Source organism: Dermacentor silvarum, chromosome 3 (assembly GCF_013339745.2).
Source record: "Dermacentor silvarum isolate Dsil-2018 chromosome 3, BIME_Dsil_1.4, whole genome shotgun sequence".
NCBI classification, from domain to species: domain Eukaryota; kingdom Metazoa; phylum Arthropoda; class Arachnida; order Ixodida; family Ixodidae; genus Dermacentor; species Dermacentor silvarum.
The window spans coordinates 135,791,597-135,813,802 of NC_051156.1; the positions used below are offsets into that span (position 1 = coordinate 135,791,597).

At 46.8% G+C, this 22,206-nt stretch overlaps 1 protein-coding gene across 1 annotated transcript in view; it reads left to right on the forward strand.

The window, feature by feature from the left end:
* Positions 1-1,344: 1,344 nt before the first annotated feature.
* The window catches only part of LOC119444813 (retinal-specific phospholipid-transporting ATPase ABCA4), a 29,851-nt gene continuing 8,989 nt past the window's right edge, over positions 1,345-22,206 (forward strand). Inside the window, exons 1-8 of the mRNA XM_037709155.2 lie at positions 1,345-1,568; positions 1,998-2,071; positions 3,151-3,369; positions 5,822-6,166; positions 7,787-7,912; positions 8,601-8,888; positions 17,784-18,058; positions 18,470-18,724. Coding sequence (XP_037565083.2) covers positions 1,345-1,568; positions 1,998-2,071; positions 3,151-3,369; positions 5,822-6,166; positions 7,787-7,912; positions 8,601-8,888; positions 17,784-18,058; positions 18,470-18,724 — 1,806 coding nt within the window. The remainder of the gene's footprint in view (positions 1,569-1,997; positions 2,072-3,150; positions 3,370-5,821; positions 6,167-7,786; positions 7,913-8,600; positions 8,889-17,783; positions 18,059-18,469; positions 18,725-22,206) is intronic.

Sequence of the window (22,206 nt, forward strand, 5' to 3'; positions counted from 1 at the left end):
TGCTTATAAGAAGACAAAAAAAAAAAGATAACTGAAATGTGAGTCATCAAATGTGTGATTTATCTGCGTTTATTTTCCTGTTCTAATTTCACTATGTTTACTAATGTTACAGTGCCGTTTTACTTTAGCCGCTACACTTGACTGTAACCTTGGACAGGAGGTCCCCCTACAGCCTAATGTTCTCGGACCTCCTTGTGTACATTTATCTGTACATTGTTTTTTGCTATGAACTTTATTAATAAACTTGATTCTGATTATGATGACGCCAGTATGGTACATTTGACTGGTTTCAACCATGGGCTGACTCTGTTTGCAGCGATGCGCAGCCTTGTCGAGATTGTAAACACGGAATACTTGCCCGAAGCAGATGTTTAGATGCTCTAAAGCAATCGGAGGAGCCACGTGACCGGAATTTTGACCAAATTCGATCGCGCTCATTTATTGAAATTGAGAGCGCCTCCGAGCACTCTCACGTATAGTGGACAAAGAACACGTCCACGGATTGCGTAGCTAACACTATATAACGAATCAGTTTTACTGCATACACCATTTTTTACTGCTTTTTGTTTGTATGTTCCTTATTGTAATGAAGGACACACCACCTCTGTAATGCGGTCATGCCCTGAAGGTAAATAAATAAATAAATAAATAAATAAATAAATAAATAAATAAATAAATAAATAAATAAATAAATAAATAAATAAATAAATAAATAAATAAATAAATAAATAAATAAATAAATAAATAAATAAATAAATAAATAAATAAATAAATAAATAAATAAATAAATAAATAAATAAATAAATATGAACCCGCACAGTACGTTGGCGACGGACTAGGAAGCGTCACTTGCACCTATCTTTTCATTTTCATCACTCACAATTCCGCAAAGTGATCAACAATGGCCGAGCAAAGTTTGGACGAGGATAGTTGTCATCGTCAGTCACCGTGTCAAAAATCCCGCTTCATAGACATTGCTTGATCGACCCCTGTTGGTCACTTGCAAATCTTCGCCTCGCTGGGACGTTTGAACTGCATTTTGCATTTGGGCATAGCTTGACGAACGATGTAGCGCGTAGATATGAACATTGCGTGACATTAATGTTGCGATCTGCGTGCTGAGTAAACATAAACGTTCCGTGAAATCGCACGTTGCACAGGATGACTATAAAGACGATCGTACGCATCGACGCTAAGTTTTACGGCATTTGGTTGACCGCTTCACGAAAGCTTAGCTTAACAGAGGTGCCAAACGTGCGTTGGCTCTGCGTTGTCAAAGAGAGCTTGAAATGGAGTAGAGGCGTTCGCTGGAGCGCAGGCTCCGGCTACCGGTTCCCCATCCTGATGGAGGAAGAGAGCGACGTGTCCGAGGTGACGGCCTTCATCCAGCGCATCCGTCCGTCGGCCGAGGTGTACATGGAGCGGCGGCGCGCGGTGGTCTACACCATCGGCTACCCGGGGACCACGTCCCTCATCGATCTGCTGCGCGAGCTGGAGACGAACCAGAAGAAGCTGGGCATCACGCGCATCGGTGTCAACGCGGCCTCGCTCGAAGACGTCATGCTCAGGTGCCATTTTCGGGAGACTTCGCTAGCTACACGAGTGCGCTTAGACAAGCTTGCTTGACACCCGTCACGGACGTCGTGATCGTGTTACTTTAACTTAACGGTAACCGGCGATTCCGCGTGACGCAGTTTTGACTCGCAACGAGCGTGCCGCCAACCGCGACGGCCCCAAGTGGTGTAAATGAGTGCGCATCACAGTGGACATAATAGACACCCTTAAGGAATACATTTATTTGTCCACAAAGAAGCACTCACAAGGTGTTATGAAAGCAGCCTGATGAGGCCAATACCCTTGAGAAAGAGGGCTTGGCCGAATTAGGAGCAAAATGAGAGAAAAAAAAATGTAAGCGCCCCATATTTCTCACAGTTTACGTTTTAATACCACGTATATTGAATCCCTAGGGCAGGACAAACATTGCTTCGTTTGCGCAGGGTCCACAGCGAGAAGTCAGAATTCTTGATGGATGACGGCGCCCATTCGACCATGAGCAGGTTGGATATGCAAGGTGAGTAAATAATGAAATGCACATAAACTAGCGGACTCTACTTTCTTTCTATCTCTTAGCTCAAAGCATTGATTTATCGATTGATTGATTGATTGATTGATTGATTGATTGATTGATTGATTGGGCTGGCTCTGTCTGACGCCTCACCTAGAGCTATGACGGAACCCGCTGTGGAGAGTAGATGATCAGGGACAACTCTGATGTACGCTTTGGCTTCTGTATTTTATGAATGTCTAGTCTATCAAGCTTGCATATTTAACGGTTATTGCCTGCTGCGGAATGCACTCTAACAATGTAGCACCAGAAGTGTTTGGCGACACATAATTAAATGAAGAAATAAAAAAGTAGGTAAATCAAGTGAGGCCGACAAAACAGAACATTCCACCGACTAGCTGCTTCGTGATAAAAAAAATAATAAAAAAAAAACGTATTGCGCACTTTGGTATTCAAACACCTACTGGGAAACACTTTCGGCAAATTCCAGCTTTGTGGTAAAAACTCTCTCTCTCTCTCTCTCTCTATATATATATATATATATATATATATATATATATATATATATATATATATTAGTGGGTCATTCGCACACTCTAAGCCAAAAAGGGACTAAAAGGGTAGGGATTAGTCTTTTTGGGAAGTAACTGCATTGCCACAACGTATAGTTTCGAGTGCATCAAACTATTCGTCCCTTAGGAACTTTCCAAGTATAAGAGGATTACCTGCCAGCCCCCAGAAGTTACGCCCGAATAGACAAACAGCTGCTCTTTACACGTTCTCTTGTGGAACGTACAAATCGTTATCCTTTCGTATTCGCCCTCTTCGACCGACGCTTTCACCCGTGAGGCCAACTTCTCATCCTCACAAATACCCCGCGAGCGAGTAACTTTTCATCTCCTATGCCACGAGAGGACGCACCGTAGGCAGTCGCCATATAACGGACGGCCGCCCACCGAGATAGGGCGCCAGGCCCCGCCTTTTTGGGGATGAGAAACAATGCAGGCCGGTGCTGATCAGCCGTGGTAGCGAGTAAGGTATTGATATGCTCACGGCTAAGCCGACGGCGCGCCTTGATCGTGCAGGTAGGACGCAGGCCGTTGCCTCGACGCTGTTCATCCGCCAAGTGGATGCCCTGGCGCGAAAGAAGTTCGCCAGCGGGCGCCGCATTCTGGGCATGCACGTCATCTTGGTGTCCATACAGCTCGTCATTGTGGGATTCATGGTCGCCTACGTCTCTTCCCACTACCCTTTCGTCCAGATGCATCGCCTGCACACGGTCGGCAACGCTCTCGATACACTACGTACGCAAGTCCGAAAAACCTCACCCCTTTTCAGACCGTTGCAAATCGGTTGTGTTCCACAGAAACGTTAAATTTTGGTCGCGGTTTCGTGAGCGGTAAAGTTGGCGCCCGCCCAAGGATGTCACGAAGCTATGTAGGAAACGCCTGAGGAATTAGCTTTGCTGAAGAAATCGCGAAGCAAATCGTTAATAGCTTTGATGTCCAAACCGCAATCGCCGACGACATCAGCGGTACATCATGTATTAAACGGGAAACTACAGAGCGCTGGAATAAAATAAGCAGGTGTGTCGTCGTCTAGAGCACTGCACGGGCCGATTTTTGCGGCCCGGGCCCGGCCCGGGCCCGTTTTTACATTGGGCGGCCCGCCCGAGCCCGATCAAAACTTTTATGGCGAGACCCGAGCCCGGCCCGGGCCCGGAAATAATCTACGTTACCCGCCCGGCCCGGCCCGCCACCCCTTTACATTAAGCCCGAGCCCGTGCAGTGCTCTATCGTCGTCCCAACATTCTAATTTCTCAATGACGAACTACCTACGAGCCCGACTATCCATCCTACCTAAAGTTCTTTTTTTCAAGCGAAGCTTGTATAAAAGGCATAGATTTCGGAGGCGTAAGTGTACGCAAAAAATGTCACAGTTTCGCCCTAAGGGCGAATCAATGAATGCGATAGCAACACAGCAATGTCATACGAAGTAAGGTGAGCGGCTTTGGTAGCAATATGAATTGTAGTAAACATGAGCTGATTAAGTAAGCAGGTGTGTTGCGGCGTAAGTAGACCGACATGAAGAGAGACTCGATCACCACGAGAAGGCGCGTGTGAAACGGTGGTGTTGATGAGAAGCGCTTCCCGTGGGCAGCGCGTGCGAAGGGACACACCTGTAGCGCTGCACTGCCGATCCGGGCAGCATTACATGTGTAGCGTGCGTTGAAAAATGTGGCCCGACTATCACTAACTGAATGAACAAGCGTGGTGTGAGCGCGCACAAACAAACATGAACAGATCACACTGAATGACTGCAGACAACGAATATCAAAACGCTGGCAGCAAGCCCATACGCTGCAGCGGGCGAAGGTACGTGCGGTCTAACGCTTCAACAGAAACTGAGCGGCTAATGCACAGTGCATAAAGGTCAGAGCCGTGTGGAGATAAGAGACGGTGCGGTCGAGCGACGAGCGCGGTTGTTGGCAAAGTAGAAGTGCCCCCCCCCCCGCTCCCTCCGGTCCGGCGCTGGCTTCCCGCTTCCTTGCTTGCGCGTGGGAGAAATAAGAGGCTGTGCGGGCGAGCGACGAGCGCGGTTGTTGGCAGAGTAAAAGTGCCCCCCCCCCCCCCCCCCCCCCCGCTCCCTCCGGCGCTGGCTTTCCGCTTCCTTGCTAGCGCGTGGGAGATTGAGTGCGTTCGCTCTCCGTGATAGCGCGCATCCCCGCACGCTTCCGCTCGGGCATACGGTCCGCTTTCCTTTGCTTGCGCGTGGGAGTTGAATGCGTTCGCTCTCCGTGATAGCGCTCGTCCCCGCACGCTTCCGCTCGGGCATACGGCGCGCGGCGAAGATTTTATCCATACGGAACCTCACGGCGACGGCGACGGCGACGGCGATGCCGACGGCAGAAATCTGGTTGAAGTGTCCATATAATTGCTATCGCAATAAAAACAATAATCAGCACTGGCTCGAGCGTCGCCGTCTTCTTCCGCATCTGGCTCGTTGGCGCCTCTCGGTTTGCGCTCGTGCTCGGCACGCGCTCGTGCCACTGCTCCCGCGTTCGTCGTCTTCGTCTTCTGCCACAGCAGGCTGCGTTGCCGCTCATCATTCCAGCGTAGAATTTCACTTCTTTTCTGTCGTCTTAATGGGGAGGCGGCATTTACGGTGGTATGAGCAATTCGTTGTCTTACGTAACGGACATATTTAATTTTGAAGCAATTTAATTTCGAGGAATCGCAAGCGGCAATAGCGGGCGAACGCTGCTAGCCACGCCGCCGAGCAAACTCGAGACATCGAACGCAAGCGACAACGGCGGACTGCGGGCATACCGTCAGTGACGTCGTTCTCTCCGTCGCAACCGTCGCTTCATGGTTAAGGTGCACCCAGGGCAAGCTTCGCTTATCGCCATTTTCTGGTAGAGGAAGGGTCGGCTTTTTTGATCGTAAATTTTTGAATTTAACAAATTATTTGCATAAACGTAAAGGTACAAGTTTATAGAAAGTTTATAGTTATAGTTACAAGTTTACAGAAAGCTTAAATATCGATATATATATAAAATATTATACATTGGCATTTAATACGTTCGCTTTCGGATATTTCAGCCGTATTACAGCGGGAACAGTTGCCGAACAACGCCATGACGACTGTGCGTTTTTTTTTTTTTTTTAGTGAGTGTGGAATCCTCTTTCGTGTCGACAAACGATCAACTATATCGCTATGACCACTGACGCGTCCTGTACGTCGACACTGTCGCAGGCGTAATATCGGTGTCCAAGGGGCGCGATTTCTTTCTCTCGCTGGACTTCGACCGGCTGAGCCAGGAGATGCACGCCGTAGTCCTCAAGGTGCGACTGATGGTCGGCGCACTGCTGCCCGTGGCCATGGCTCTGTCGATTTCGATGCGGGTATTTCTGCCGCTGCAAGAGCGCAAGTCAGAAGCCAAGCACCTGCAGCTGATGACGGGATTGAGTCCGGCGCGCTACTGGACCATCACTTTCCTCATCGACATGGTGTACCACGTGTTCACCACCCTGATTCTGCTTACGCCCTTCTTCATACCAACACGCAGCGACACCGTGTGTCAGACGTTCACCTACATGGGTAGGTGTGGCGAAGCCCGGTTGGGAATAGGCGCGAAACGAACCTGCGTGTAAACTTTATTCAATGCGCCCGAAATATCGTGTCAACGACCACATCCATTAATTTTCGAACAGGCTCCATCGCTCCGAGTAGCCCTCACACATAAAGCTGGGAGCAAAAGTCCAGAAACCACGGCTTCAGCACCCAAAGAAATTAAACTTCCCCTAGCACAGCCATGCAACGTGAAATTATCCCGCTGCATTACATTGGCGGAACAGGCGGAACGAAGAAAAAAAAAAAGATCCCTGATCTCCCAAGTTTTGCTCGTGACTACATTAGATCTGACGGTTATGCATATGCGTTTCACACTTACATATGATAGGGCACAACGTTTGATACGACGTGAGACACAGGTGAAAGGTGGCTGCTCCTAACTGTTTAAGCCTGTTATAAACTCGTTGGATGTGGTAGTTCCCGGTACGAAGGATGGCTCGGGGAATCCGTTATTCTCTCTTTATTAGGGACGTGGGTCTCATCTAACTGTCCAGTGGCATGCTTTGTTCGGCAGGCCGCCATTGTTGATTGTGATTGTTGGATTGCGTTTGAGTTGAAACGAATCGTTAGCAGAACGCATTGTCCTTAGCTGAAAGCATTGTCGAAAGTATAAACGATGTTAAGCTATTGACTTTGGTATACCATAAGCGATGCAGTGTAAAGATGTTTACGAGCGCCAGTGATATAATAAGCTGACAAGTTCAGCAAGTTTGGCGGATCGGTAAAGTGTCATTGTGATTAGCGCTCAAAAATGACGAGGACAAAGAAAATGTAGCTAGAGGTATACCTTTTCTTTGGCTTCGTATTTTTCTAGCTCTGTTTTACCGTCACCATATAATATGCCAGTAAAAAATACATCTGTGTCTGAAGGACTATGCGCACGCAAACGAAAATGTAAAAACAAAACAAATTAAACGTCATTTTATTGCATTCAATACACCACATTTCTGTGTTAGTGAATCACAATATTATGATTAACAAAAAAGTACGAATAGTCGGAAACGTTGGATCGAATTTATTGCTCGACATTTTCGTACTTTGGTGGTTTTAAATATCCTTTGAGGTCCATTCTTATATTACCTGACACGGGCCGACGCTTTTGTTTCATTACATCTATAGACGTGTTCTGCATCACAATAACGTGTCCTCTGCGTCAGACTACGCATTGATGAAATGAAACATTTTGTGGCCCGGCAGCATTCCTTGCTGAAGCCCGCGACATTATTTCTCGGTGCAATATTATATCGGCCTGTCTCCGGATGTACCAAACACGCGAAACATGCGCCTCTATAAACATACTTAATGAAAAGTATTCTGAACTTTAGATTTTTCTTATTATGCCGTTCAGATTACTTCAAAATCGTATTGTTGATCATTCAGGCATAATAAAGAGAAACACCTATGAAAGCTATTCAAGCAGTAAACATTTTCTTGCCGGTTAAAATTTTTATCAACGGCTACTGAGCCCAAAGTGTATAAAGAAAGCTTGCGCCACGCCAGTGCTTCTTCAGTGTGAGCAAACTACAGTCGTGTGTATGCACGGTTCTTGGATGCATCACGTGGTGTTGCTCCCCTCTGCCTGCCCAGGGCCCTTCTTCTCGCTGATCTTCATGTTCGGCTGGTCGTTCGTGCCGATTACCTACCTGACCAGCTTCATGACGGACCAGAGGATCGCCGGCTACGTCACGCTCGTGTTCAGCGCCTTCTTCTTCGGTAAGGGGCCGCGTTGAATAATCGCCGAAAAAATAAAGGGAAGGGAGGTGGGCCGTCAACATCAGTGCTCTGAACCGTCGCTCAGCTCACAAATTCCGAAGACATGGTGAACGGGATACCGAAAGCATTTCATCGCTAACCGTTGCCGTGATAGTCTTCAAGCTGCTGTACGCACGCGCTTCGCACACGTCCCACTTTAGCAAAAAAAAAAAAAAAGAAAGAAGAAAAGAAAAAAGAAAAGAAATGCAGGAAGAAAGAGGGGAGGACGTGAGAAGCTGTCGGCGTTTCGCACTGCTCTGCAAAGTAATCACAGTTATAGCAGCTGGGATTTTTCAGCAGGACTACTCCATACACCAGAGGCGATCACACCACACCCAGAGCCGAAGAGACCCTTCATATATGCTGCAGTGCACTTCGAATGGCATGGAAGCACTCCGTGGACAAAGAGTGCTGTGGCAAGTCTTTCTACGGGAGTAGTTGCTTGTCCTATATCTAAGTCCATTTCCGAGAGTATTCGTCCCCCATTGGCCTTGTCCGAACGAACCCATCGTAGAGCTCGGGGAAAGCGGCTCTAATGCGGTAGACGAGAAAGTGCGCCATTCACTCCTGTTCTGCCCCACGAAGCAAACATTGGAACTGCCTCTGCCGAACGCCGCCGTTACAGGCACGTCTTACTTGCTCCGCACAGGTTCGGTGACGAACAGCTACATGGACATGGTGGGGCCCAGCACGGTCTCGAAATTCCGACCCTCGAGCTGGACCTCGGAAATCTCCGAACTGCTGATGGTGCCCCTGCGCCTGCTGCCCCAGTACGCGGTGGCCCACGGCGCCAGCGAGGTGCAGGCGTCCTTCTCGGAGCATGCCGCGTGCTGCCGGCTGCACCGCGCGCTGCTGTGGTACATCTGCACCGTGCCACTCGACAGCTACCCAGAGGCGCAGCGGCCATTCGCCAGCCGAATAATGCACTGCTGCCAGGGTGCGTCCGCCACCGCATTTAACTAACCAGTGAGAAAATAAACAGAAATATGATGATAATTGCGAGTGACATCGCAGTTTCACGTGCGATATGATAGCGCAGGACCTGTATATAGTTTATCTGATAACGCCTGATGGGGGGGGGGGGGGGGGGTTGCACCGATAGGACGGCCTTACGGGATCGATCCCCACAACACACACTGCAGGAGCTAATGCCGACCGCCGTTACTCGGCACATTGCGCGGATAACTCCAGCAACCCTCCAGCGAGTGTTTTAACAATGCGAAGCATCGCGTGCCGACATGCCTTCAAGCGAGCGGTTGGCATTTTCAGCATCTGCCATAGATTTAGTGACTGCGCAGGCGTAAGCTAGTCTTTAAATTTAGGACCACCATTTTCACTGCACAGGTACTTTTCGGACACCTATAGTACTTGATTCAGAAGTACTTTAATTTTATGCTCTAAAAAAGGAAGTAAAACAACAAAAATCGCACATGCAATGAAAAAAAATGTCACAGTTTCGCCCTAGGGCGAAGCAATGAATGCGACAGCAACACAGCAATGTCATACGAAGTAAGGTGAGCGGCTTTGGTAGCAATATGAATTGTAGTAAACATGAGCTGATTAAGTAAGCAGGTGTGCTGCGGCGTAAGTAGACCGACATGAAGAGAGACTCGATGACCACGAGAAGGCGCGTGTGAAACGGTGGTGTTGATGAGAAGCGCTTCCCGTGGGCAGCGCGTGCGAAGGGACACACCTGTAGCGCTGCACTGCCGATCCGGGCAGCATTACATGTGTAGCGTGCGTTGGAAAATGTGGCCCGACGATTACTAACTGAATGAACAAGCGTGGTGTGAGCGCGCACAAACAAACAGCGCGCACAAACAAACAGGAATAGATCACACTGAATGACTGCAGACAACGACTGTCAAAACGCTGGCAGCGAGCGTATATACGCCGCAGCGGGCGAAGGTACGTGCGGTCTATCGCTTCAACAGAAACTGAGCGGCGAATGCACGGCACATAAAGGTCAGAGCCGTGTGGAGATAAGAGACGGTGCGGGCGTGCGAGCGACGAGCGCGGTTGTTGGCAGAGTAAAAGTGCGCCCCCCCCCCTCCCCCCGCGCTCCCTCCGGCGCTGGCTTCCCGCTTCCTTGCGTGCGCGTGGGTGATTGAGTGCGTTCGCTCTCCGTGATAGCACGCGTCCCCGCACGCTTCCGCTCGGGCATACGGCGCGCGGCGAAGATTTTATCTATAGGGAACCTCACGGCGACGGCGACGGCAGAAATCCGGTTGAAGTGTCCATATAATTGCTATCGCAATAAAAAATACAGACGACAGAAGAAGAGCACAATTCACCAACAACAGAAGCAAAGCACTCAGCAAGAGTGGGTTTTTCAATATTGTCAAGTTTGCGTATTATTGTGAAATCAGATCTATTAACACAGAAGAAACGTTGTTACAATAGTTAGTAAAGTGCCTGACATAGGATGTTCCATCCACTTCCCTATAGATGTGCTTCTCATACCTGAAAAGCACCTTTGTATCTTTTAATGTGCTATAATTACACGTTAAGGAAGTTTGAACCCTTAGGGTGTTTTTTGTGTCTATCACTTACCTTTTTACGTCCTTAGAAAAGGCTGTTCGAGTGAATGCACCGATATGACAGGGTGAATTTTTGGAATTGCACCCTTTATGCCGGAATGCACACTACGTTTTTTTTACATCGATATAGTTCATTTCATCGCTATAATCTAGTTATTTGGAAGTGCCCCCGAAGTGCTCTCTGAGACCTTTATATAAAAAAGTCAAGAATAAAAAAGCCGCGCAGCACCCTACTTAAATTCCTACTGCGTTACTAAAGGCTGATGTCGGCCCTTAAGTGTTATCTCTTGGCTCTTCCTCCAACGTGACCACAGTGAATAATACCGCACGTAAAAAGCGCGGTGGCGTCTCTAGCTGATATGACAGGCTGACGCCATGCTCTACAGTTTATCTATGAACCCCCACCAAGGTGAAACAATGTAAGCGAAGCTATAGCCATAAAATTTTTAAGGCGGGTTAGAGTAGAGCAGGATAAAATAGGTGCGTCTCCCGGACCCAGGGGCGCGCCATCCCCCATAATAAATGGTGTGTTCTCGTCGGCAGTAAACTGCTCCACAAGCAAGGGCGAATGTTTACTCCAACTTTTCTGCATAAGACAATGCAAGGTTTATGGGCCGCCGCCGATGCTACGCCAGAATGTGCACCTGAAGAACGGCGAGTGGCTGACGCGCTATGATTCACAGACGCTTGGCAGCTGATTTATCAAACAACACCGCGATAGAACATTTTAATCGACATCACGGTAAAAAGCGATACGCAAAAAGGTCTGTCCGCGGGTCCTGTCTCTCCACTTTACCACCGGGGACTCCTATACACACGAAGCAGCAGGATGACAATCCGTAGCTATACGGCGACCATATGACGTGCTCGAACAATGACGTGGAGCAAACAGCTGAGACAGAAACCAGCACGGCTTTTTACTTGCTGAAATGCTTAAGTGCCACAGAACCCTTATATGCTATAATGTGTATGCTTCGCAGATAACATCCATTTAGATCCAATAAAATAACGGGAGCTTGCGCTAAAGGTTTTCTGCTAACAAGTACACCCGTCCACTTCAGAAATTAAAAAAAAAATCACGTGCCATTCCACTGCTGTGAAGGTAGATTACCAGCGAAGCAGTTTAGCACACCACATAGAGGTGACACAGAATTTAAATCAAATCTATGAGGCAAATTTATTTCGTTTGAGCGGTGACGGCTGTCATCCCGAAGAAAGGCACACGCAAACACACATTTATTTGGATCAGCGGTCTTTATCGGCGGCATACATTCGCGTATGCGAATGTATGCCGATGCGAAGACTGCCGCCACCTCGGGAAGCCGGAGGAAACTAGACACGCGTGACGGGACTGCCACCCCGGAAGAGCAGAAGGAAACTAGACACGGATGCGCTTGGAACGATGACGAAAAGAGGGCAGTGCGAGCGTACCAGCGTACATTGCGCCAAATTGGCTACTTTTGAAAGCTCGTGGCGGGAAAATTTTCGGTTTGGCGACTTGGCTACTTTCTGGCTACTTTTAAAAGCAACATTTTTCTACAGGGACTACTGACAAACCAGACAAAATATTACCATAAAATGGTGTAATTCGCTGTGCTACGCCTTTTAAGACACACAAAATATGCAAAGATAATCATAATGTGTATTTGGAAGGGAAGACGCAACCTCCATCTTGCAACCGACAAAGTCCATTCAACAATAACCCCTTCTGGTTCATTCCAAGGAACGTCTCCTTTTTTAGTTCAGTGGTCCGAAAATAATAAGGGGGAAACAGAAGTTGCATTACGGTTCCATGATGAAATTGAGTAAGGGCATCTGGGAGCACAATATAAGTATGGATATAAGAACTACTAGAAAAACTATTTTCTTACGGAATAAGGTATTTGACTATATGTGATATTCCCTTACAAAGTTGAGCTATGGCACATGGATACATTGATGAATGACTAAAGAGCGAGAATTGTGCACACGACGTATTCGCTGGTACTAGAGTTCAGTGATAACTACTTGCGTTTACTTTATCATTTATACAGGCATAACAAGTACCGGATACGAATACGGCGCCACTAGTCCCAAATTGATCTCCAAAGACTCGTTTTTAGTACGTCGAAGCACACTAAGCGGAACAGCTTCTAAAGGAGCAGTTTATAATCAGCTACAGCAATGTTTGATTGGCCATGTCGACAGCCTGGCGACGTTTTGCTACTTTTATTGCGATAGCAATTATATGGACACTCCAAGCGCATTTTTGCCATCGCCGTCGTCGTCGTCTTCGCCGTGAGGTTCCGTATAAAGTTCAATAGCGATAAAATCGTAGCCGCGCGCCGTGCACTGTGTGTGCGAGTGAAAGCGTGTGAGGGTGCGCGGGCAACCGCAGCTTAATCTCGCGCACGCGAGAGAGGAAGGCGGCCGGAAGCGCACGGTCTTCGTTCACGCGCGAGACACGGGGAGGAGGTGACGGAGACGGGAGGGGGAGGGGGTGAGTTCTGCTCCCGTGGCTACTGCTCACGGAGCTATCTTGAAAGCGATCTGTGATGCAGTCAAAGTGTGCGCCCACGGGGGCCTTATCTTCAAAGCGATCGGCGATGGGACAAAGTGCATTCGCCGAGTGACGGTAGCTTCGTATGCGCTGTCCTTTCGACGTGCTGTTCGCGTTGAAGCGAGAGCCAGCGCGAAGGTCAATTTACTCGGTGCCGCTGGCGCGCTTTCTCACTCCAGCGTTTTCACGAGTTTCCGCGGTCATCGAGCGAGAAGTGTTCATATTTACCTGTGCGCGCGTGACACCGTGCTTGTTTATTTTTTAGTTAGTAAGTGAATATTTACAACTTAAAACGGCCTATAAAACTACTATCCTTACTTCGATAGCTGTCTACTAATTTGCTATCGCGATCGATGCTTCACCTTTCGGGCGAAACTGCGAATCTTCTTTAGGCATGTGGAATGAATCTGGCTACTGTTTTGGCTAGTTTTCGAGATTTCCTGGCTACATTTCACTTTTTGGACCTGGCAACCTTGTACACATGGCCGACGCCGTGTCGTACCGCAGCAAATCTTTGATAAACCCTTATTATCTACCTGAGAGCCTACGGATTTTGAAAATGGTGCCTGTTGATAACTAATCTACTAAAATGCATATCCAAGTGATGAGACGTATAAGTTTTTTTATAGAATGAAGCGATTTTGCATCAAATTCAGGAGCTGAGTCTTTGCGCACACAGATCTGTTGACGGACACGGAAAATCTATAGACCCCTAGCCACAGACACCGTCGCTGTAAGTGTAAGGGTGCGAAAATCGTGTTTTTACATGCAATTCATCCACGATTGTGTGATTTTACATACTGTGTATATGCCACGTGAGGCAACGAATTATCATCAGCCTATATTTATGTCCACTGCAGGACGAAGGCCTCTCCCTGCGATCTCCAATTACCCCTGTGTTGCGGTAGCTGATACCAACTTGCGCCTGCAAATTTCCTAACTTCATCACCCCACCTAGTTTTCTGCCTTTCTCGGCTGCGCTTCCCTTCTCTTGGTATCCATTCTGTAATTCTAAGTGTCACCGGTTATCCATCCTACGCATTACATGGCCTGCCCAGCTCCATTTTTTCTCTTAATGTCAATTAGAATGTCGGCTATTCCCGTTCGCTCTCTGATCCACACCACACTCTTCCTGTCTCTTAACGTTAGGCCTAACATGTTTCGTTCCATCGCTATTTTCGTGGTCCTTAACTTGTTCTCGAGCTTCGTTGTTAACCTCCAAGTTTCTGCCCCATATGTTAGCACGGGTAGAATGCAATGATTGTACACTTTTCTTTTCAACGACAGTGGTAAGGTATGTCAGGATATGGCAATGCCTGCCGTATGCACTCCAACCCAATTTTATTCCTCTGCAAATTTCCTTCTCATGATCAGGGTTCCCCTGTGAGTAATTGACGTAGATAAACGTACTCCATTACAGACACTAGAGGCTGACTGGCCATCCTTAATTCTTCTTCCTTTGGCAGGCTATTGAACATTGTTTGTCTTCTGCATATTCATCTACAACCCCACTCTTACACTTTCTCGGTTAAAGTGCTCAATTATTTGTCGCAATTCGTCACCATTGTTGCTGAATAGGACATTGTCATTGGTAAACCAGAGATTGATGAGATATTCGCCATTTATCCTCACTCATAAGCCTTCCCAGTTTGAATACTTCTTCTAAGCATGTAGTGAATAGCATTCGATAGATTGTATCTCTTTGCCTGACCCCTTTCTTGATAGGCAGCTTTCGACTTTTCTTGAAAGCTACCTATCAAGAAAGGGGTCAGGCAAGAAGACACAATCTCTCCTATGAATACTCAATGAAGCAATGAATACTCAGACACAAATCAGTGGTCCCTCGCAAAGACAACAAATGTTCCGTACCAGTTCGCCTAGCTCTCGACCTATAGCAACAAGATAGCGGGAATAAACGATAGCGGGCGTTAAAGCCGTTGACTTAACTGCCGGAGGGGGTGTATTCGTGCAGGAAAAGCTCAGAATTTTAAGGGGAAAATCCGAAGATGTGTGCGTCTGGTCAGTTTTTTTTTTTTTTTTTTTTTACCTGATGTTTACAATGGCGGCTTGCGTTGCAACGGCAACCGGGGTTCAGAATTTTAAATGCGCAGCATTTCTAGGCGAACATTTGCCACTTGCACAGTATCTATCTATCTATCTATCTATCTATCTATCTATCTATCTATCTATCTATCTATCTATCTATCTATCTATCTATCTATCTATCTATCTATCTATCTATCTATCTAGCCACCTACGTCTTGGTGCTGTCATGGTCGTTTCGTTTACTTGGTATATCAAAATTGCCATAGTATGACAAGAGTGTATGCCGAACATAAATGACAGCTTATAACATGAATGTCATGGCATGCGTGTCATGTAGGTCATGAAACAGTCGCCTAAAATGACATTGACCCAGCGAAAAAGATTAACAGTCAAAAACCATTGAAATGGGTTCGGACGTGGGTACTAAGCAAAGGTAACACTAAAAGATGGTGGTAGAATTCATAGTCATGACCATGACTCAGCAAAAATGACAATGACTCAGCGAAATATTAACGCTCAAAAATCACTGAAATTCGTTCTGACGTGGGTCCCAAGTGAAGGAAACACTAAAGGATGATAGTAGAAGTCATAGTCATGAGCATGACTCAGCAAAAATGACAGTGACTCAGCGAAAAAAATTAACACCCAAAAACCGCTGAAATTGGTTCGGGCGTGGATACTAAGTGAAGGAAACACTAAATGATGGTGGTGGAAGTCATAGTCATGACCATGACTCAGCAAAAATAACAATGACTCAGCGAAAAAGAATAACACTCAAAAACCAATGCAATGGGTTTGGATGTCGTACTAAGTGAAGGAAAAGGCTAAAGGCTGATGGTCGAAGTCATAGTCATGAGCATGTCCTTAAGGCTTTCGCCTTAAGGTCTCTTAGGTGTAGCTAAAGGGACTCCTGATGACTCATGACATGAATGTCATGACATGCGTGTCATGTAGGTCATGAAACAGCCGCCTACGTCTTGTTCCTCTCATGTTCATTTCGTTAACTTAGTAGGCTCCCCGCACGCTGTTTCGCATAACATCGATTCCCACAGGGCGTGGGACCTGCCATCTTTTTTTATTTAACATTTTGAATTTCGAATTTTCATTTCGAACGTAAAGACAAGAGTGTATATTTTGAGCAAATCCTTTCAACAAACAAGGTTCTAAATACCATACACGAAACCGGTAAAGCGCCGTAAAGCGACACGCTGCTTACCGATATCGCTGAAAAGAAAAGTAAATAATCAATGTAATTAAGCTATATAGAACCTAAACTTGGGGGCTAACAAATGGAAAAGAAATCATTGACTATGAAGTGAGCCATGGGAAAGAAATTGTTGGAGTAACGTTCAGATTAAAAAAAGCCGGAGTTTCTCCCGAAAGGCGAAGATGGCGATAGAAAATTAGTAGAGAGCTATACGAAGCGAGGATAGTAGTTCAATGGGCCGTATAAAGCTGTAAACATTCGCTTACTAACTAAATGGACAAGCACGGTGTCACGCGTGCACAGGTAAACATGAGAACATCTCGCTCGCTGACCACGGAAAGTCGCTGTGAAAACGCCAGAGTGAGAAAGCGGGCCAGCAGCAGCGGGCAAATGGACCTTCACGCTGTCTCTCGTCTCGCTTAAACGCGAACTAAACGTCGAAAGCACAGCGCATGCGAAGCTACCGGCACTTGGCGCATGCACCTTGTCCCCATCGCAGATCGCATTGAAGATGAGGCCCGCATCGAAGACTTTGAAGATTTGAAGACTTCGCCCACATCGCATATCACTTTCAAGATACGGCGCCCGCGCGGCCACGCTGTGAGCAGCAGCCGACGGAGCAGAACGCACCCGCTTCCCTCTCCACTGCCACGCCGCCGTGCCACGCGCGCGACAAAACGCGCGCTTCCGGCCTGACTTCCTCCCTCGCGTGCGCTACATTGAGCCGCGATTGCCGGCTCATTCTCATACGCTTTCACTCGCATGCACAGCGTACGGCTCGCGGCGACGATTTTATCGCCGTTGAACTTTATACGGAACCTCACGGCAACGACGACACCGACGGCATAAATGCGCTTGGAGTGTCCGTATAGTGGCTCAGTCAGCTAAGGCGTTGCGCTGCAGAGCACGAGATCGCGGGATCGAATCCCGGCCGCGGCGGCCGCATTTCGATGGAGGCGAAATGCAAAAACGCCCGTGTGCTTGCGTTGTAGTGCACGTTAAGAACCCCAGGTGGTCAAAATTAATCCGGAGCCCTCCACTACGGCGTGCCTGATAATCTGAACTGGTTTTGGCACGTAAAACCCCAGAAAGAAGAAGATTGTCGTATAATTGCTATCCAATAAAATAGAAGTGTGAATTGAGGACCAAAATCGAGGTACATAATATTCTAGTCCATATTATAATGAACAGGTATCGAGCGGGTCACGTTATGTGGTTGTTATCCTTCTCGGTTTTGGCAGGGTGTCGCCGTTCTGTCCAGTTTCATGGAAAATAAGTTCTTCGAAATGATTCTCGCAGAGGAATACGCCTTGACTGTGGAGAGACCATTATCTTCAGGATCGTACAGTACAACGTGCAAGTGAAGTGTGCAGCGTACAATAGTAGTGCGGCGTTTCCGAGCTCCGCGTGAAACAGTTTAGCTTCAGTATGCGAATACTGCTGCCGCACAAATCTTCAGCCGTTCCGCGCGAACCCTATGCATACTCCATTGCTACGCAGCCGACTGTCGCAATGGTTCAGAATGCGTCACCATGGAGCCGCTTCGGTCATCGTGGAACGTGCTGTCCTCGGGCTGGGACCTGCTTATGATGTTTCTGAGCGGGATACTCTACTTGGCCGCAGCGGTGAGCTTGGAGAAGCACCTGGGCTTGCACCACTACTTGAAGCCCGAGCCGCACCTCAGGCACCACGTCCCAACCCAGCTGACCAACGTCGAAACGCGCCACCCGTCCGTCACCGAGGAAGCTGAGATCGTCAATAAGCTGATCACAGGGGTGCGCACACATCAATCTATCACTTAATCAGTCAACGAGGCAATTAGAGAATAAGTGATAAATAGAAAAAATACGCAGGCATAACTTGAAATGAGCCAGCGTAAGACAAGGGTAAGTGGAGATTGCGGGGCGAAGCCTTCGTCCTGCAGTGGGCATGAAAATAGGCCAATGATGATGACGAAGGCAAATAAATATACACAGACAGATAGCTAGAAAGACGGACGGACGGATGGACCATCCATCCATCAACCGTCCGGCGATGATCGACGGACGGACGGACGGACGGACGGATGGATGGATGGATGGATGGATGGATGGATGGATGGATGGATGGATGGATATTTATGCAGACACCAGGTGAACCTCAGATTATACTCATAAGTGTATGGAATTCGTACGGCCTCTCTCAAGCGGTTGCCGCTAGTGCAGGAAAAAACCGGAGACAACCCACACCACGTGACGGGACTGGTGGTCAGCGAGCTGTGCCTTAAGACGTGCGGCTTGGGTCCACTGTCGTTCCACGTGGAGCAGGGCGAGGTGTTTGGCATCATTGGCACGGAGGGGTCCGGCCGTTCATCGCTCCTGGCGGCTATCGCCGGCGAAGAGGCGCTCACCAAGGGCTCGCTGCTGTTCAACGGGGCCTCTTCGACCGTTAACAAGGCCGAGGTAGACAAATGGATTATATTTGGATGGATTGGATAGGGTAGGATGGATTGGATTGGATTGGTCAATATTGATTAGGATGGATTGGGTTGGGATGGGATAGATGGAGGGACAGATGGATGGATTGGATTGGGATTGATTACGATGGATTGGAATGAATTGGGTTGGCATGGGATAAATGGGTGGACAGATGGATAGATGGGATACATGGATCATAAACGGACAGATAAATAGCTACTCAGACAGCCATGTAGGTAGGTAAATGGACGGACGGACGGACGGACGGACGGACTGACGGACGGACGGACTGACGGATGGACTGACGGACGGAGGCGTGCCTTGTAGTTTCGCTTGGTGGTGAAGCAGCAAGGCACGTGCTTATCTATGTTATAAAATGTATGTTCTAAGAGTTCTTGAAGAATTGTAGACCCGTTAGCTTGCCTTCCGTATTGAACAAAATATTCAGCAAGGTAATTTTCAATAGAATCAGGGCAACATTTGACTTCGGTTGACCCAAAGAACCCGCTGACTTCAGGGAGAGGTATTCTACAATGGATCCCATCTATGTCATCAATCAGGTAATGGATAAATATGCGGAGTGCCGCAGACATATTTATGCGGTTTACGAGAACCTCTCTATGTGACTTTCATAGACTGCGAATAGGTATTTGATTCAGTACAGCATACTAGCAGTGATGGAGGCATTTGCGTGGTCAAGTAGTACAGGAAGCAGTGCGTGAATATCCTAGCAACAATATACTGTACATGAAAGAAGCAGTTCTTCAGATTCGGTGTTTAATAAATTGAAAGAAGTACGCCTGCACTTCTTTCAATTTATATATATACAGGGTGTCCCAGCTATCACGCAGCACGATTTAAAAAACTTAAAGGAACGGCGTTACGCGAAGCAAACCTAGTGCGTATTGTTTCCAGTGCAGTGGAGTAGCCGTCAGTAATTTTTTCCTTGCTGAGATTTAGTTAGCTAATTGTAAATAATTATCTAACTCGAGAAGTACTGCCCTAATTATCAAAGTGTCAATGAGAAAACTGTAGAACAACATGACAAACTCCCGATACAGCTTTCTGTTCCGCAATACGTGCCACGTAAATGTGTTTTCCCGAGCGTGAAAGGAGCCCGCGAGTACACGCAGAATTGCCGCGTGACTGGTCGCTCGAGGCAAGTTACTGAAAGAAGTGCAGTGAATATATATATATATATATATATATATATATATATATATATATATATATACATTACCCCACCTATATATATCACCCAAACTGGATGGGGTGATGAAGTTAGGAAATTTGCTGGCGCAAGTTGGAATCGGCTAGCGCAAGACAGGGGCATTTGGAGATCGCAGAGAGGGGCATTCGTCCTGCGCAGTGGACATAAATATAGGCTGATGATATATATATATATATATATATATATATATATATATATATATATATATATATATATATGTGTGTGTGTGTGTGTGTGTGTGTTGTGTGTGTGTTTGTTTGTTTGATTCTACTCCATAGATTTCTCAATTACCTGATTGATGACATGGATATGATCCATCGTAGAAACAAATTTTTAAAAGTCAAATTCTTTATTTCCACAACAAATTTGCTGGCTGACAGGGCTAAAAGCTGCGGTCTGCAGCTTAACAGAGGCCCGGACACCATATTCAAGGCAGGGCTTGACTTCGACATGCATGTCGAACCGTTAAACAAAAACATACGTAACAGAAAATAATAGTTCATCAGAATAAGAATACACAATACTAGATATATTGCTATAAAAAATTATTTATATACAAAGAAAAAAATGCACAAAAAATATATAAAAAGTCGAATATAATGAAAAGGGGAAAATACCATATATATATATATATATATATATATATATATATATATATATATATATATATATATATATATATATATATATATGGTATTTTCCCCCTTTTTATTATATTCGACTTTCATGATTATATATATATATATATATATATATATATATATAATCATTTCACATTTCACATATGCATACACACATACACATATCATACATCAGGAAAATATATTACACTCTAAAACACTACAACGTGAAATACAAGCAGACACAGGAGGATTTAGCTTGTGATACAAAACAAATGTCGCAGTTTCGCCCGAAAGGCGAAGCATCGATTGCGATAGCAAATTAGTAGAGCGCTATTCGGAGTAGGGATAGTAGTTTTATCGGCTGCATAAACTTGGACACATTGGCTTACTAACTGAATTAACAATCGTGGTGTCAGCGCGCACAAGCAAACATGAATAGATCACACTGAATGACCGCAGCCAACGACTGTCAAAACGCTGGCAGCAAGCGCAAGTTCGCGCGGTCTATCGCTTCAACGGAAACTGAGCGGCAAATGCACAGCCCATACAAAGGTCAGAGCCGTGTGGAGATAAGAGACGGTGCGGGCAACCGCCGGGCAGAGAAGTTGTTGGCAGAGGAGAAGCTGCCCCCCCCCCTCCCCCCCTCTTCCCGTTTCTTGCTTTCGCGTGGGAGATTGAGTGGTAAGATACGCCTTTGGCACCGGAGCACAGCGCCGCCCCGCCTCCCTCCCTCCCATACCCCAACGGCCTTTCGCGGGACGGTTGCGTTTGCTTTCCGCCGTGCCTTCGCCCTCCGTGATAGCGCGCGTCCCACGCGCGCTTTCGCTCGCGCATACGGTGCGCGGTGACGATTTTATCGCCCTTGGAATCTATACGGAACCTGACGGCGACGGCGACGCCGACGGCAGAAAGCCGGTTGAAGTGTCCATATAATTGCTATCGCAATAAAAAGAATTACTAATGTATGTAGCTTCACGACAATAGTGGTAGGTATAATTTAAGAAAAGAGCTGACGTAGTAATTCTAGTGTGGGCTTCGCTATATGTACGTATTTATTGAGGATTACCGGAAGATTATATTTCAAAGACTGCAGCGTGTAAAAAGTACGGAAACGTGGTATTAGCAAACCCCTTCCTGAAGTCAGCCACAGCTACCTTGGTTCTCCAAAAGTAGAAAGTTACCTATCAACAAAGGGGTCCGGCAAAGAGACACAATCTCTCCAATGATATTTACTGCATGCTTAAAAAAAGTATTCACTCTTCAAAAAAGTATTCTAGACTGGGAAGGCTTACGCATGAGGATTAACGGCGAATATCTCAGCAACCTTCGGTTTGCAAATGACATTGTCCTATTCAGCAACAATGGGGACGAATTACAACAAATGATTGAGGGCCTTAACTGAGAAAGTGTAAGTGTGGGGTCGAAGATTAATATGCAGAAGACAAAAAGTTATTGTTCAATAGCCTGGCAAAGGAACAAGAATTCAGGATCGCCAGTCAGCCTGTAGAGTCTGTAAAGAAGTACGTTTATCTTGGTCAATTACTCACAGGGGACCCTGATCATGACAAGGAAATTTGCAGAAGAATAAAATTGGGTTGGAGTGCATACGGCAG